At 47.6% G+C, this 17,295-nt stretch overlaps 1 protein-coding gene across 1 annotated transcript; it reads right to left on the bottom strand.

The window, feature by feature from the left end:
- Nucleotides 1-12,497: 12,497 nt before the first annotated feature.
- Nucleotides 12,498-13,064, bottom strand: LOC113146650 (MORN repeat-containing protein 5-like). The gene is made up of 2 exons (XM_026334646.1): nucleotides 12,929-13,064; nucleotides 12,498-12,802 (listed from the first exon to the last, which is right to left on the bottom strand). Exons 1-2 carry the CDS (start codon nucleotides 13,062-13,064, stop codon nucleotides 12,498-12,500), a joined length of 441 nt encoding a protein of 146 aa, XP_026190431.1.
- Between the last annotated feature and the right edge of the window lie 4,231 nt (nucleotides 13,065-17,295).

The raw sequence follows: 17,295 nt of genomic DNA, 5'->3' as shown, positions 1-17,295 counted from the left end.
GGGTTAACCCACATGAGGGCACCTGTAAATACGAAAGCTGGCCAGCCCTCTGGAGCATGTACAATCCTTTTAATCTAGAACATTCATCAGGAAAGGCGTGTAATCCGATAGAGTGCCGTGCCAACATAGTGCAGTTTGAGTTTTTCTTCTCGCCGCAACGTCATTAAAATAAACGCTTGTGCAGACCCTAGTATACAATGCTGCACGTATCAGTGTTGCGATTTTCAGAGGGCTCGGAGATTTCGAAAGTATCCTCATTCCAAGATGATCTGGGGAGGCTAATGGACAAGCAGAGGCATTAGCTAATCCGGCTCTACAGACTGCTATTGACTGAGGCATTTAAATGAAAATGCCAGATGTTAACATATCCGTGGGATCACAAAGGCCCCAGAGGTCCAAACCTCATTCTGGGCTATTTAGATCAAGTCGAATAGCCAGCACCCTCTGTACAACCTAAAAAACTGGCTTTACACTTAAAACGATGCATGGGATCTTTTGCTGATAGTAAGTGTTCTCCACCGGGAAGAGCTGTGCCTTTCCACTATCGGGGGGCTATTTGCGCCAGGATGTTAGGCTCAAACAGTTAATTAGATCTGTATAATAGTTCTAGTGCCTTCAAGTAGAGCAACTAAAGCTTTAAGTGACTGCAAGACTTTTTGCAGAATTCCTTCAATCAGGTCTTCTTCCATGAATGTATTGCATCACTCCGAAGGGTAAAGATTATGCCATTCAGCACTGAACAACGGCAGTACAGCAACCTTGCCTGGTGTGAAAATTTGAACCCACAGCACAAGAAAACATTTCATGGTATGCATTGAGGCTTTTACAAGCTCTGTATTGCAAAAAGTAGGGTCTTAGATATGATACGCACATCCACGTAAGCCAGGTGTGACTCACAGCCAAATACTCAGTAATGCGTGTTGAGGGCCTCAAGGACGAAACTGAAGGCACCCCTAGCAGATGCCAATGCTGTAGGCAACGTATTTGCTCTGCCATTCATAATGCCACAATCCGCAGACGAGGGCCCTCAAGGGCAGCCCGTTCTTTGATTGGCGCGCAATACCGAGTATCAGTGCTCCCCCAAGCCTCCTCTCCACGACGGAGCAGCACGAGTTTCCAATGCAAGACGGATAGATTCATTTGGAGATCCAAAGGTGCAGTGACCTTACATCACCCTCGTACCTCCAGCTTCTTTCTTTCTAGCTACAGCAACGCCCTCAATACAGACACCTAGAGAATTAGGGGGCCCTGCACGTCCATAGTCCGTCAGAGACCTCAGTCCTTAGAGCAAGTTTTCACAAATGCATGGTTGTCAATGAAATTAGTTGAAAGAGTTGTACGTCCGCAGAATCATTCTGGGGAAGGCCATCCTTCCAGACACTGTAATAATTACGTATAATTCCTGCCTGTCTAAGTTTGAGAATGCAAATTAACCTTGACTATTGGATCACTGGAGGAACGGTTACAATGCAACTACTTACATTTCATCTAGGCGCTTGTGGGTGAAGCAGCAATATCATTTACTCAGCCGATTGCGAGGCTCGACAATCCGAAATAGTGTCTCCGAGTACTGTTGCATGCAGCCACAATTTTGGATTGCCGAACAGCCCTATAACGTTGACTCTGCTTGTATTCGTCTATTGCTGTGGAACCCTGAGTAGTTTAAAAAAAGCGCATATTGTTAATAGCGGTTTTGGGTGTAACAAAGCTACCCGAAGGCCTAGGCAGAGTAAAGAGACACTATGAAGAGTCCCACCGAAAACTCTGTCGCACCCCCACCTGTAGCGCGCAAAGCTATCTCAAAGCAAACTTTTTGTTACACTAGCTGTAGTAATTTAAAGTGCAAGGAAACGGCGGCAATTCGACGCTTATTTCAGCATACTATTGGTGTGTACAAGACCGGTCTGCGCACACGCTAGATCCCGATATGCGACTAGCTGTGACTACTCGGAGGGCAATTATAGGGTGCCAATGTGCGCCCCCTAATGTCCTCCTTCCTTCATATCGGGACCTCTGAGGCGCGGGGTCAATGGAAACGAAAAGCACTCAGGAGCTTTCTGTTCAGCATTTTAGAGTCTGGAGTTAGGAGTTTCTCTATGGAGACCTTTACATTGAGGATTACATTGGTAGCGCAACATGGTTCGATGCACTTGTTTTCCGCTCATCCACTGGCCGTAGATGAGACATTTGCTTCACTGCAGGCGGTTCCTGGTTCTAATGAAGTGACTTGGCAATATGATAGTTAGACCTTCATACGCAGCAGGCTGACTGACGGAAACATCCTGTTGCGATTGAGATTGATGGTGGCGTAACGCGTGGGAGGGCGACAGAGGCCGGCTTGCAAGCTAATGTGAGCGAGGCAGCTCCACACCTGATGAAAAGTCATGACGCGTTTAGTAGATAAAATTCCTAAACATGCGTGGCTCAGGTTAAGCCGACCAGATAAGAATGACGGCCGGGAGAAGGGGCAAGTTCTCGAGCATGTCGTCATCTAGCTAGATATGTACCTCGCTTTGTGGTCCCTAGGTGAATAGAAGCCAGTGTTGCTTGCTAAATCGATGCTGCCTAAATTGTGGATCTACTCATGCATGCACAGTTGCCCATTCGCAGGGATTACTACAGTTCAAGCCTTCATGCAGACCCTGCCTCTCCAGTGTACGCCGAAATTAGCTTAACACCAAGCCTTGGGAGGAATGAGAAGGCTTCCGTGGTAAACTCTTTCAATTTGTCAGCATACAAAAAATATAAAGCTTTGTTTTCCAAAAGCTGAAGCGTAGACAGTCAGCTGCTTTCCCAGTGGTTTATATAAGACCTGCCTAAAGTGTCACATCAGATGGTCGCAGGATGGGCAGCAACATAGCTACTGACCAATCCACCGTGGGGGCTTTCGCAATCGATGTAATAGTTGGGCTTTTTAAGCGAATGGGCGCAGCACGTGACTCTTTGGCTGAAAATAAAGAGCGAAGTCAAGATCTAGAGCTCATGGATGTTGATGCTGTGTCGACCTGCCCTGGCCCACAGTCGAACGTGAGCGAGGAAAGAAAGACAGAGAAACCCCGCGTTAGGCAGGCCCAGCCAGCCCCCCAAAACGCATCTACTTTAATTGTAAGCAACGGAGTCATACGATTGGAAATTGCACGCTGAAGGAAAACACGGAATAGTCGAACAACAGGACTGGGCCTAGTGGAAACCACTTGCTTGGTGAGCAAAGCAGAACAAAGACGACAGGGGCAAGCCCATCGCAGAGGATGCAGCGCAATGAAGGGGGCCATACAGCATAGCGCTGCAGTTGAGGACCAAACAGAGGCCGCTTCTTTACCAATACAAGGTCCCATTACTGGTCAAGAATTTGTAGCGTCACTTGACACTGGGTGTGAAGGGATTCGGTTACCATCCGGGGACACGGCGCACATGTGGAGTCTGTCTGTCAACGAGGAAGCGCACTCATTCAAATTCAGGTTTGCTGACAGGTGGCAGAATGAACGAGACAGCGAAGCTGTGGCAGCCGAATGCCACTTCAGATTCGGATCGGGTAATATCTGCGTGGTCTACGGCATCTATGTAGGACTCGTGCATCATGACGAAATTCTGAGTTTGCCGTGGGTGGTTCAATGGAAGGAGCGCATGCAGGCACAGCTGCGTGTTGTAGAGATTGATGTCCCAGGCCACGCTAGAAAATAACTCCTGGTCTCCTCAGCAGTCCTCATTTCATCGGCGCTGATCGCAGTACCGTCCGTGCCTCGCTGACAAGAGGTGGTCTTTATGCGGGCTCAGCAAACCATTAGGACAAGATTATTCTGAGCATGCATACGCCTTAGTGGCTCTGCAACTGGTTTTTCTTGGGAAGCTTGATCAAATAATCGGCCGAAAAACAGAAGGAGTGGGTGCATCTTTAGTGAGACTTCGGGTATGCGCTAAATATTGACGAGCTACGAGCAGGTTGGCCACCTTTCAGAAGTCCAGCGAACTGCATTGAGCTAGCACCTGCGTCTGCCACAAGCTATGTGCTGCGCCATCGAACGCCTTTACAGCATGAAGAGAAGCTTAAGCGTTAGGCGGATGCTTTAATAGAAGAGGACAAACTACAGGACTTGACCAGCACCTTTGGCCTTATTCCTGTAACCCTGCAGGCAAAGAACGGAAGGCGGTACGTGCTTTTGGGCCTCTGAACAATACCACTCTGCAGCACAAATCACGACGCCTAATACTGGAGAATTAAAGAGAATTTGCACGAGCCAATTGTGTACTCAACACTTGACTTCACAGATACTTTCTTATCGCCGTTCACCAAGCCGACGCAACAAGTTGGCGTTCCACACTCGCACTCTCAAAATCCAGTATTCCTGTTTGCCGTTTGGAGCTATAGATTCCCCAGCTGTACTGCAACTACAAGGCCATCAAAACCATTTTTCAGCTTCTCGGGAAGGGATGCCTGTCTACATAGACAACGCCGTAGGATTCAGCCGCAACGACCATGGGCACCTAAAAAACCTAGGGTTCGCGCGTTTGCCTGCTGCAAAACACACAGTACTACATGAAGGCACTCATATGCCTTTTTTCATTAGAGCAGCTGTGCTTGCAGAATTCCATAGTTTGACTGCAGGCATCTGCCAAAATTATTAAAATGTGAAGTAAAAAGTGCGTGGCCTTTACCTTTACAAACCCTCGAGAACGTCAAGAAGTTCAATGGGCTTGCGCCTCAACAATTGAATTTGATTCCTGGCTCTGCTCGCCTCGCTGCTTCTCACCCTGATCTAGTTCAAAGAATGAAGAGTGTGACGTGGACAGAGGAGGTTCGCGCCGCAGCCACAGCAACAAAGCTCGGACTCGGCCGTTTGTCGATCCCGAGTTCCCTCCACAGTGCTGTTTCGCACAGAGCACACAACAACGTTTTCAGATTATGGTGGGACTCACACTATAGCGGCAAGGCTCTTACGGTCTCTCGGGTGACCACGGATATGTCCCGCTGCAGAGAATCTGCACCCTCATGCCCCAACACTCGTCAGCTGAAGCCGCAGTCTCCTAAACCCAACCATTTGCAAAGCCTTTCGTTTGCATAAATATTCCTACACTGATGTGTTCCAGACTTTATTCCGGGACCACCAGAGGTCAAGGACGAGGAGACCATTGACATCGTTGTCAGCCTAAGCAAAAACATCCACTCCATGCCTTGGTCCAGCTTTTTCGACGACTCGGAAAATTACTCAATTACTCGTATCCAATGTTTGGAATTTCCCTAGAGCACAATTACGGATAGGCACGCTAACTATATTAGTACGGTCTGGCGTGCCTTTATGGCCCGCCCACTCATTGGCCTTAATATGACCACCGCGCACCGCCCTGAGACAAAGGGGCAGACGGAGTGCACCAACCGCACAGTTCTTCAGTCCTTGCAGCTCTATCATGGGGGAAAGGTTCAGCTTATGGGCTCGCTTTCCCTCCTTGTGCCAGTAGATTTTTTATTTAACAGAGCACTTATCTACCCGTCGCTTCCCTGCAATTCTAGTCTACCCTGAGAAGCCCCTCACCGATCTGATCCTGGACCTTGTGGTCCGGGGTTATCAGCTACTCTTAGCAACGGGAAGACTCAGAGATCAGCGAGCCAGTGTGCACAAATGTATACACAACGCTCAAGGAAGAACAGGCAATAAATATACAAGCAGTGTCGGCTGTGTATTTCAACCCTGGAGATTTAGTCATGTTTTTCGGTAGGCTTCAAGAGGTGCACTAGGAGGTATCCGGACGAAGGATATTGTGGCCAGGTGACTAGGATCCTTCATCATTCTATCAGAAAGCAGTGATCGTTTGCACATTATAGATTTGCCAAATGTTGGAGTTGCCACAAAACCATCAGAACTCGCTTCCACAGAAACTTTCAAGATTCTCCGAATTGCTTGCACACTTTGCCGTCCACCAAAGTGACCAGTGTGGAGATGGGGATTTCCAGGTAGCGATACCAGTGCCTGGATTTCAGGAAACACGCTAAGCAGACCTTTCTAGGGAATGAAGTGGGGAACGTCAACCTGAGTGTTGCACAGAGTAGTTGCGAGTTTTGTTTCTGATGTCAGGATTTGAGGCTCTGATTGGAATCCAATGATAGTTGCCATGGACGACATTAGCTTTTGTGTTTTTCGATAAATGTCTTTCTCCACCGTATATTCTGCCTAAAATTGATACCTCCTTCTACATGTAGTGCCTCCCACGTTCCCGATTATTATTGGTAGAATGTTTCCTATACTGGGGTTTATACGCAAACTCTCTCAGGTACGTTGTTATTACACTCTTCCTTCTGTTTTTTAGGTGTGAAATAGACTAGGATGCAGGGGCTGTATTCGAATGCAGACATTGCGGTGTAGAGGCGTTGCTGAATCGCATTTTGACTCTCTTCACGCCTTTACCTGTTCTCTGTTGTCTTGTGGCAGGAGGCTTACACAATCCAGCGCATCAAAGATTAGTCAGCCAATGCGCCGCCGCGGTCGTGTTGGTTTGATCCAGAGTCCCTTTTTGGCTGATGTGTGCGTGTACTTCCCTTCTTACTCTTTTAACCGGCTACTATACACTTTGATTCTTCACAGCACCTCTCTATTCGTGCTTCTGCTTTCTTGGGGAGTGATGATACGGTGAAATTCTTATGCTGTCCTGCATGCAGATGGTCGTGATTGACAGCTGCGAGATATGAAGGCATGAGTTTGAGGTGGAGGGCAAAGTGTAACGGGCAGAGCTGAACTTCAGCACGTTCTGCTACACACGTTATATTCAACCAAGAATTGGCAGCGAATCAAGTCATGAGTGAGTCCAGTTTAAAAATCGAATTTATTACGAAGTACTGTTTCATTTATTTAACAAGAGAACGCTGCGTGCCAGTACGCCAGAGGCTGTGTGCAACTAGCTGTGAATGCTCTGAGTGCTTAGAGGGTGGAATAAAGCGCAGCATAGCGGTTCCCTTCCCTCATATCGGACCCCTTAGAGGGGTGGGCAGGGGAAAGGTGGGGATATTTTAGAGACACCTTATGACTTCCCATTAAATTTGTATTGAAGCTGGATTTAAGTGCCTCCCTATGGGAGCCTTCAATGGAGCGTTACAAGCACGGAGTCGGCTTGACAAGTCAAGCTACTCCTGCTTCCATGAGGACATCCAAAGCTCGTATAGCTTCACTACAACATAAGTGAAGTGGTTTAAAAGGAGATCATTTTCTAGCATGTTAGACAAGCAAATCGCTCCCATAGTTAGACTGAAAAAGAAGCTCAAGCTAAAGTGCTAGTGTAGCGGGCTAAGCCACCCTCTGACACTTTCTGCACACTTGGTGTATTTAATTGAGGTTTGGCCAAAATTTAAGTATTTGGTTTGGCTGTTCATGACTACTGTTGGTTGCAGAGTGGGCCTAGTTCAACACAATAAGAATCGATGTGGTGCAGCTGTGCGCTAGGTGCTTTGTACTACCAGAAATTAAGGCTCGGAGTGCTTATCAGGAGGAGCAAAGCGCAACGTTGCCGTCCTTTTCCTCTTATGATGCGGGCCTGAGGTACGCCAACCACGAACGAGAGAAGCCCGCTTTAAAGAAGACTTCCTAAATTTCTAAGCTTCAATCGAACAAAGCTACATGTCTGCCTACGGAGGCTTTAGATGATAACTATTTTAGCCATCAACGCACGCTCTGCTGCAGCTGTGGCCCCCCTCATCCACTAGTGGTAGCAAAGGGATGTTCAGATTGTCAACAAGAGATTTCTGGCTTCGAGAAATCGCTTAGGAAATTCTATAATTTGATTTGCTTTTGCAGCATTGATAAAGACACCCCTAGGCGATGGATGTGATGAGAATGCTGCCCTATTTAATGCGAAGGAAATTGTCCACCTGCTTGAATTACTACAATGCAAGCCGTCATACAGGAGGCAATACATCTGTTTACGCCCATATCAGCATAACAGCAGGTTATCGGACAAGTGCGGAAGCTCAAACAGGAACTCTCTCAAACCAATGCCTGATGTTCACTTTTAAGTAGAGATGTGGGGCCCAGGAACACGCTCAACAGGCGTCAATCCGCTATACTACTGCTTCCAATGGAAGCCCATTGTTGTAATGGTCTCTCCTCGTCGTTTCCAGTTCTGTCCTGAGCTTTCACAACAGGAAAGAGCAGCAAAGATCCTCATTGCGGACTAAGCACATTCGTTAAAGGTCTCAAGCTCGATACACACTCTGCTCATCCTCGCTAAAAGAGTGCCCACAGTCCGTCTCAAAAGATAACACATAGTGCACCCTTACATGGCAAATCTTGAGTATTCCGCGAACAACCGCCTGGGATCAATCTCTGTTCCCACTGTTTGGCATCCACGGGGCCGGATGCTGCGCCTGTAACACGGACTACAGCACCAATGACAGGACACGATTCAATACTTCAGAGAGTCAGCCAACAGTGCTCAAAATCAACACTAAAACACTGCTCAGTCACGGCAGATTGGCTCTGTGTGCACCGTTGTGTGCGTGCCAGCTGTGCTTTTAGTGTGCTAATTTTACTCTAGCCCAGTGGGTGTCAGTGCCGTCTCAGTCCTAATGAACGAGCTAAAAGGTAAGCATTTGTAATTGGGTCGTGCTTCGTCACTCAGGCTCGGTATCGTCGTTAAGCACAAGTGTGGAGGGATAGCACATAATCATGTCAAGAAAGCCCCCCATTCTTTCGCACAATTATTCTAGTCATGCACATTTCTTTTCAGCTGCTGATATTCAGAAAATTGGATATACACACTAGCTTGGAAAGCGGTTCTGGACCCTGCAGTGCGATGAGCTTGCAGGGCCCCTAGCGCTTCAGGTGCTCATGCGTAGAGCGTGCCTGTGAAAAAAGCATTTTGCAGCTGTACTGGGGCGTTACCCCAGTTCAAACATCTTCCCTGCAAGGTCAAGCGTAAAACACGAAAGCGCGAGTACTCACTTCGGCAAAAACTGTGGGGTAGGAGTCCTGAGGACAACCACACAGGCATGATGAGCGTTAAAGTGCCTTTAATCTGAAATTGCTGAAAGGCATAAAGATAGCTTGGAGCGCTATAACAGGATGCGTAGGACGACAAAGGAAACGGCCTTTCGCTGATGATGCCCCGCGAGTTGCCACTGGATGACAAATACGCATGCAACAATTAATTCGACGTTAACAGCCACCCACTTAGTGGTGTTGCTATACAGCACGCAATAGCACTAACAATCAAACGTTGGAGAAAAACACGCGACTGTTCCGTGCTCAGGTGAACAGCATGCATTACTCATCGTTGCAAAGGATGAGTCAACACACTCCCTTTAAAATCCAGAAGCCATCTAAGAGTGAATGCAACTGCAAAAATACTTGCTGTCTTCTTGATATATCAAATCATTAGTGCATCAAGCCATTAACCAGCCGTTGTTCTTGCTCTTTCCGAGTATCACTTGTCGGCGGTGAGAAGGCCCACAGGTCATCTCTCCTCCCCTCTGGAGAACCGGGCTACAAAATCTCAGTTCGGGTCACATGTGCTACCTTGTGCCCTTCCTGCTGTGTATTTGAAGAGGCTCTTGGTGGTGCATGGCTTTTAAAATTTGATTTGTCCCAGATGTTTTCCAAGTTCCGGCAGGTCGCGACACTAAGCAGAAATAGGTTCCACTTGACTAGGAAGTCTATAATCATTGCTATCCGTGGTTTCGCAGTGGAACTTCAAGCTCATTTCCGGTTAAACACTATTTGCCTCCAGACTGGCCGGTGGCCAACCATCTGGTAGAAGCACATCCTCTGGGCTTGAGAAGCAACGCTGCACAAGAGAAATGAGATGTGTTAAGCCGCAGCCTGGCTGGATGAAGCTGAAATTTTTAGCTAGCTTCGCCAGTACATTTTTCGCATCTTGGACAGCCCATCGAAACGGGCTCGAAGCTCGGATGGTCCGCGAAGCTGCGTGAGGCGGGTGGGCACTCAAAGCATCTAACATTTGCACATCTACTTTTTTTGTGGTCTTGTCTATTTTGTCCTTCTATGAGGCCTGAGCGTGGGAGACATAAACGGCTGTGCTGCCAGTCAGTTGAAGAAAGGTTCAGCTTACGGGAGCCAAGTGTGTGGAACGAATACTACAATCGCACCCTCAGCTGCTGTCGCAGCTAAAGCTCTCTAAGCAAGTGCAACTGAATCACTAGGGCCCCTGCAAGGCCGAAATATATCAGGGTTCTCACACCGAAAGGCAGGTTTGCGCAAATGCATGATCGTTTGTGGCATAAGCTGAGATAGATTCTGCATTACTAGTATGAGTGTGGGGAGGTTCGGGATTCAAGGCACCTTATTAATTGCGTGCTATTTCCACAATGGTAGGTTTGACAGGAAAATTGAGAACGACCATGGGCAAGGCTCAAGAAAGGGCAAATAAGAAATACTTGTCTTCAAGCTAGCTACTTTTGGCCAAAGCGGCACTGATGCCCACTGGGCCAATAGGGAAGCTATTGCTGTGAAGCCCAATGTTGGCTCGCACGCAAGTTTTAACCAAAAAAAATTTACAATGACAGAATAGTCTTTTAGCGCTGATTCTTTTAAAAGCTAGATTTTGTTGTGAATCACTGAATCGTTTTAGTACGGAAGATTCTTTCTATTCGTGATGGAGCCTAAAATGCTGGCGTGCAGCATTCGGGCCAGTGAGTATAAGTGTTGCAGTATATATTAACGCAAAGTGCGCTTTTGTCAAGTATTAGCACTGATTTCAGAACGGAGGGTAAGTTGTTTTTGAAGACAAATTTGGCATGCTGTTGCAAGCTTGAGCATGATGCTTACTGAGTATGAGATCTCCACCCGCGCGCACCAGGCCTGCGTTGAAGACGCTTGTTACCCTTTCTTGTTGTGAAGGTTCTAGGCAGCACTGAGACACTTTTTTCAGCGCCAAAAAGGGGCTCTCGAGCGGGGGCTTGCATCTGTGGAGGAAGCCAGAAGGATAGTAGGGAAGCTGAATATCCTACAACTTTGGCGCCCATTGGGGGAGCATTCAAGGTTCGTGGGCTTTCGCTGATTCTGAGGGACGAAAGCCCTGCTCAATAGCGTATATTTGAGCTAGGCTCGTGCACATGCCTTTCTCTAACCTGTTCAGCGGTTTTGCTTGCAGTCGTTATTTCCAACGATGCCCGTTGTCATTCACTTCTTGCTCAAGAAGTGTGCTAGTCTCACTTCATAGGAAAATTCAAAAGGCTAGTATCTTAATGCTTATACTAACAGCATACACCGCAATAGGTATTTTAAAATCTATCTTCCATCGATGTTATGCTTGTATCAAAGTTGTTTAGTGCTAGAACACACTAGCCTAAAACCTTTGTAAGAGCCCACGTCTATAGGAGTAAAGCGAGAAGCCAAGACAAGAACAAAAATGAGTTAATTTCATAGATTTCGGCCAACGCTGGGATAGCGGTACATAACTGCTCGCACTTCACCCTTAGTTTTGTCCAACTGGATGTATCAGCCTTTCTCATTGAAAGTGCTCAAGGCTGAACATCTTACTATTTGTGGTGAGCTCGATTTTCACAGTCGGCACGAAGCCTTACATGCAACACACTATACGGCTATTATGGTGGTTAGCTTACTGCCCTAAACGATTAAACTCCAGGGAGCCACTCTCCAAATGTTCTGTAATACGCCCTCGTCGTGTGGCAACAAAACGTGCAAAATGAAACCAGGACAAGGCGAAGTGTGCACCATTTAATTTGCGCTGCGATTAGTGACTAGTTTTGTAAGTTTGTTTAGTTTTATTTTGTCACGTGCACTCTTCATCAGAGCGTGCTGTATGCTGAAGCCTCATTTTTAGCTCGAAACCCGGTTGCGCTGCACACGTCCCTCTGCTCTGAGTGTAAGTAAAGGTGGTTGGTCTGTCCACCAGAATACTGCCCGAACCTAGACGCAAAGGATTGGCCTCCTCAGAGAAACCGTAAAAACTTTGTTGCTCAGGTAGAAACTTGATAGATCGCAGCCCCTCACATCGCCTCGCACTCCATGCAACAGGTGGAAGTGGATGGGAGCCAGGCGTCCTTTGTTATGTCGGTAAGGTTATCCTTGTGTAACTTTGCGGTGCTGACTATCACACTCCGTTACTGTGCCTGCAACACAACTGAGCAGTGCCAAGCAATACCGCTTAGACCCTCTTTCAGTGTCCCGTAGTATACTTTCTAGACCACGGGAGAGTGTGAAACGGTGTACATAAACGCGTGTCGGTCGACAGTGTCTTTTAAAAATGAAAGTATTCGAAAAAGGATTTGCACAGATTCTCTGATTCTCGATGCTAGGCCAAGCCAGCAAAGTGTAGGAGCCCAAAATGTTTTTGTTGAGCCGAGTACAAGCAAAGTTGTTCCTACAGGCAGTGTTCTCGCCGCGTCTGCATTGGTGGACAATCCAATTCGCTAGGAGAGCGTTTGGCACCGCCAACATTGAAGAGCCATCGTATGATGTAATACTACCCATCACATTGCTGAAATACCCATCACCTTAGTTGCACACACACACACACACTTGCTTGCATTGTCTTCAGCTTTGATGCAATCTGGTCACATTGGAGTTGGAAAGGTGCCTGTGGGAGCAGCGGCGGAGTGCGGTTGAGAAGGCACTACCCGTATCATAGGTCCCATTCGGCACTTTCACGCTTGTGCATTGCTCCCTGGAATCAAACCCATGCCGAAATTCTTCTACAAAGCGACGGTCGCTTGGCGCAAGGTATGACCAATTCTGCATTTGGTAGGGAAGGCCATCCTTAAATGCATAGTATCCGCTTTGCAAGCGCCCACACTCCCACTCAGCGGTATAACGACCCCCATCAGGGAAAATGAGAACACCTATAGATTACACAGCAAAAAGTTTATGTACTTCATTTGTGCATATTGTATGGTGGAAATAACATGTAGGAGGATTCCAAAGTTCACCAAGTTGTCCTCCTTGCTGCATTGCCTCCTATTGCTTACCCTTCCCGTGAAAGTCACCCCCCTTGAATTGGCCCTCATATACTATTCCATTAGGCAGCACACAACGCGCTTCGCCCTCAAGCCAGGAGTTAGTCTTTGGTCCTTGGAGGGTACATCCACTCCAGCCTTGCTCCATTTCTTGCAGGTACACAGAGAAACAGCGTAAGATGCCTCAGGTCGCGCTCTAGTTCTCGGCACTATATGAATCATGTAGCAACGTAAAAGCAATAGTTGGCAGTTTTACTGGAAGCCTTGCAGAACTGGGTGTCTGTAGATTTCTCATACGCTACTCCACAAGTGCGCTCTTTCTTGTGGAAAAAAGCATGTATTTCATGATACGGAGCATCATGGCCTTGAAAAGCGCCAAAGCAACTCAGAAAGGAAACAGGTTAAGCCTCCATTTAAGTGTTCACTGTGGCCAGGGTGTACATTCCCTTCTTATCTGGGGGTTTGTCTAGCTCACCCTACACGAGCTCCTACTGCAGTTGTGGGCAAGGCTACTGTACCATGGTCTCATTCGCCGGATGCTTACTATCATATCTCATGCTACGCTACACCAACAAGTGAAACGCATCCTAAAGTGGGTAACAAAAAGGAGAACGAATGTTGAGTAAGCGCATTACATGCTATGAAAGCCGGCACGCCAAGCTCTCGAGAGTAACGCTTTCTCCAGAGCGCAGTTTGAAAAAATTTTTGAAGCATTTTCTAACATTCCTAAAGCCCACTTATACTCATTGCTTTTTACAGGTGCATGTTTCTGCCTGCCAGCCCCGCTCATCACCAGTGCATGCGTCTATCTTGTTTGCTGCAGAGTAGTGTAAGCGCGATACTCTACCGTTTCTTCGTTGACTATAGATGATGTAGAATAATGCACAGAAGTGTACCTTATTCCGCTAAATTTTCCCTCGCATCAAGCGATGCTGCATACCTGTCCGCTAAAAAGTCAATGCTGTGTGCCAGTGAGACACATGATCTGTGCAACTAGCGGTAGAGGAAGGGTACAGTTTCGCGCAACTTAGAATAAACTCAATGAGTTCTTTGAAAATCTCACGGTTGATGGGCGGTAGACGACCAAGGCTCACGCGACACGCAATACCTTTCTACTGAGAATCCTAAGGTTGATCAAACTTTTCTAAAGTTACACTTCCTCGAACGATTATGATCCAACCATCTTCCTCCACGACACTTTGGACCATACGTGGTGTTTCTTCTATTTCTGCTCAAATGGTTCGGTTCCCCATGTGGTACTGCTATGTGCCGCACGTCCGCAGGCTGCTGCGGCTGCTGTGACCATCTCCAAGTCTGGCCTGGAGCAGCGCCTCCAGAGATGCCTTACGGTTGATTCTAATTTGGCTATACCTGGCACTTTCCATTGGTTATTTATGAATTTTGAAGCCTGTCACTTCGCCTCGCCGAGCCCTCGCACAAGTCATGGGGATTTTCAACTGGTGTCGATGACCCGCTGGGCTCCGCATTAAACTGCTGGCTGGCCTTGTTGCACTGTGACCTGCATATACGTGTCTTTCAGCGCATCTTAGTGGCATTCCTTCCGTGTTTTCAACGCTTTTTTCTGAATTGCCGATGGTGCTGTTCAGGTTAAAGAATTTGTACCCTTAGTTATTCCTGTACCTATGAGGTAGCTTTATCTGCGCGTTAAAGGCCCCTTTCCTGAGGCGTTTGCCGCCATAACGGCTTCAACTACAGCTACATACTTCACATCATTTGTGCTCTTTCTTTTCTTATTCTGTTTTCGGCTGCAATGGGGACCTTAGTAAGTCTTTTCTATCGTGGGTCCTAGCACTAAGCTCTGTTGAAGGAATCGACTAAGATTATAACAAAGCGGCAAGCTACAATTAAGGATATGTTTGTTACGGGTGATCGCTTCTTGATTGTCGTTCTCAGTACTATGCTATTGGTAGAATCGAAAGCACTGATTGAGAGCCTAGGTGCTCGAAGCTCTGTTAAGGAGAACGGCCCGCAAGCCTTACACGTTTGCAAAGCGTCAGGCTGCCTGCGGGACTCGGACGCACATGCAAGTCTTTTTAAGTTTAAACTTTCAGGTGCTCAAACGAATTGCTGCAAGGTGCTACTTGGCCTTTACTCTCTTTTTTTACTATGGGGGTATGCAAGTAGCGAATTGGGAGCTAGGGGAGCTCGGTTGCTTCCAGAGTACTTAGCTTTGGGGCCACCGGGGTGCCCTGCTTGCCTAGGAGTAGTCATGCAAAAGCGAGACATTGGGATTTCAGATGCAGGATAGTTTAAAGACTAAGTCCATAGGACTCCGGAATAGCGAGGGATAGCCACGGGATCGGGAGGGTGGGAGCTTGCACATGCTCCTTTGAGAACTGCACCCGTCAACCCTTGAGCATGCCCTAGTATATAGTGTAAAGGAACTTTGGGTCAACAAAAAAATCAGGAACAGCCAGTTGAAAACGGGACCGTCCTTTGGGGCTCTCACCTGCGAAAGATCAGCACTTTGTGCAGCTGCAACGTGTAGCAGGGACGGGTGTATAGGCAAGTGGTGGGGCTAAGTGGAGAATCAAAGCTTTGTGATTCTTCGGGCCCCAAAAGTACATTCATTACTATAGAGTCTGCCACTGCTTTCCAGGAGTAGGCGCCTGCTTCCGAGCTTTCCCTTCGCCAAACGCTGGCTCACCCCCGAGCCGCACATGCTTTGCTGTTTGCCTGGTTGTTTTGTGAGCTCATCCTACTCCGGAACCCGCATTCTCCTGCTGCGGGTGTGTGTCGTGACGTTATCTACTGTCCCAAGCTCTCGTATCCTGTGAATCTACATACCTCTATTTGTGTTGAAAAGTTAGCATTCGGGCACTCCGGGGATCTGCACCCGATGCCACATGCAATGCCATTGGGTATGGAGTTATATCTCCTAAGCTGTGCCTAGAGGATGTAACCCTGACCTCTTTCACCTTAAACCAAAGGCCCCACAAGCCTCTGTCTAAATAGTTGATCTTGCAGGTGACTCTCTCAGTGGTGGCCAGTCTCAAAACGTCGCTTCCGTTGTCTTGCACTCTCTGGCCTGTAGCACCCGATGCTACCCAGTCAGGTAAAGCTGGTTGTGGCCTACCCTCGACCTCTCTGCTGAATGTTCCCGCTGTGTTATCATAACATAGTGCACCTCTTGTTTGCAATATTATTGCGTTAAGCTCGAATAGTCCCTCCTATCTGCACGCACGAAGTAAAGCAGTTTTGTAGTAGACCCTATACCATATCATAAAGGGAGCGTAAAAAGAACAGCGGATTAAGCATCTAAACTGAGGATTTTTCTGCATCTGCTACATTATCTCCAAGCATGTTCAACCACCTTTTCGAAGTCTCCTCCGTGGCCTATCTTTCTCAAATGTCTTATATTAGCAACCATAGTCACGACCCCGACTGGTTGGAAGAGAAAGAGGTCTTGCAGTTCAGAAAAGGCCGGATTGCGTCGAACTGTTCCTCCCCAGTAAAATCCAGTGTACCGTATCACTGATCCATGTGCATTAGCCGCACCCTCAAACTGACACCGGAAAACATAGGGGGACGCTTGCAGGCACAAAGCTTCGTGGTCTGCTTGGCTACTCACAGATTTTAAAGAGTCGACGATGTGTGCCAATGCCGCTTCTATCACCGCTCTAGCTGTTCTGTCACCGCAATAATCGGGCACTTTGCCTTTTCATCTAAAGAATTATTGTGGTCAGCGTGCTCATCTACTAGTCGTTATATGCCTTCATCTGCGATTCCAGCGGTGAACCGTTTCTTTATGCTGCTGGCAAGGCTACCAGGTCAGCGCGCAACATGTTGCGTGGGTGTTCGACGGAGGCACCGGCTGGGTATTGGCCTTAGTGATGCTTCTTCAACGAAGTGCATCGGGCTCCTTTATTAAGCTGGTGCTTGGCATCTAATGCTATTTTTGCCGCAAGCAATTGTTGCTCTAGCAGAAGTGGCCGTTTAGTTGAAGTTAAATTTGTTCCTGGTGCCGTGTGCAGTGCGAAAATTGGGTGGCTGCGCTGCTGGATGAGGTCACTATTCAACGCCTTTGGTGCCCAGCATGCCAAAAATGTGTTTCAAGCTCAAGATAAAGCTGGGTACCTTTCTACCTGTGGGAATCAGCCAATAGCAGTGCTCACACGGGTGGGGATTGGAGTCCAGCCGTTGCTGCGATGTAAAAGCAACTTTATTTATTGTTCCCGATTCAGCAATTTTACACATGATATAAAGCCGGATCAGGGTAGTCTGACTGAATTTTTCTTACAGCTTGCTTGTCACCGCCTTCCCAGGTCACCGGCGCTCGGCAGCAGTGTCACAGAACTTTCCTTCGTCGTCCAGCTACCACCTAAGCAACTAGCCGACTCGCCACCAATTGTCACGGC

Source organism: Cyclospora cayetanensis, unplaced genomic scaffold (genome assembly GCF_002999335.1).
Source record: "Cyclospora cayetanensis isolate NF1_C8 unplaced genomic scaffold, CcayRef3 CcayRef3_contig_47, whole genome shotgun sequence".
NCBI lineage: Eukaryota > Apicomplexa > Conoidasida > Eucoccidiorida > Eimeriidae > Cyclospora > Cyclospora cayetanensis.
Note: the sequence above shows the minus strand (reverse complement) of the source record. Positions and strands in the feature narration are given on the sequence as shown.

Coding starts and splice junctions, on each gene's coding strand:
- LOC113146650 (XM_026334646.1), bottom strand. CDS start 13,064: ATGGAGCAAGGCTGGAGTGGATGTACCCTCCAAGGACCAAAGACTAAC. Junction 12,803..12,928: donor GGGTGACTTTCACGGGAAGG/GTAAGCAATAGG, acceptor TGTAATCTATAG/GTGTTCTCATTTTCCCTGAT.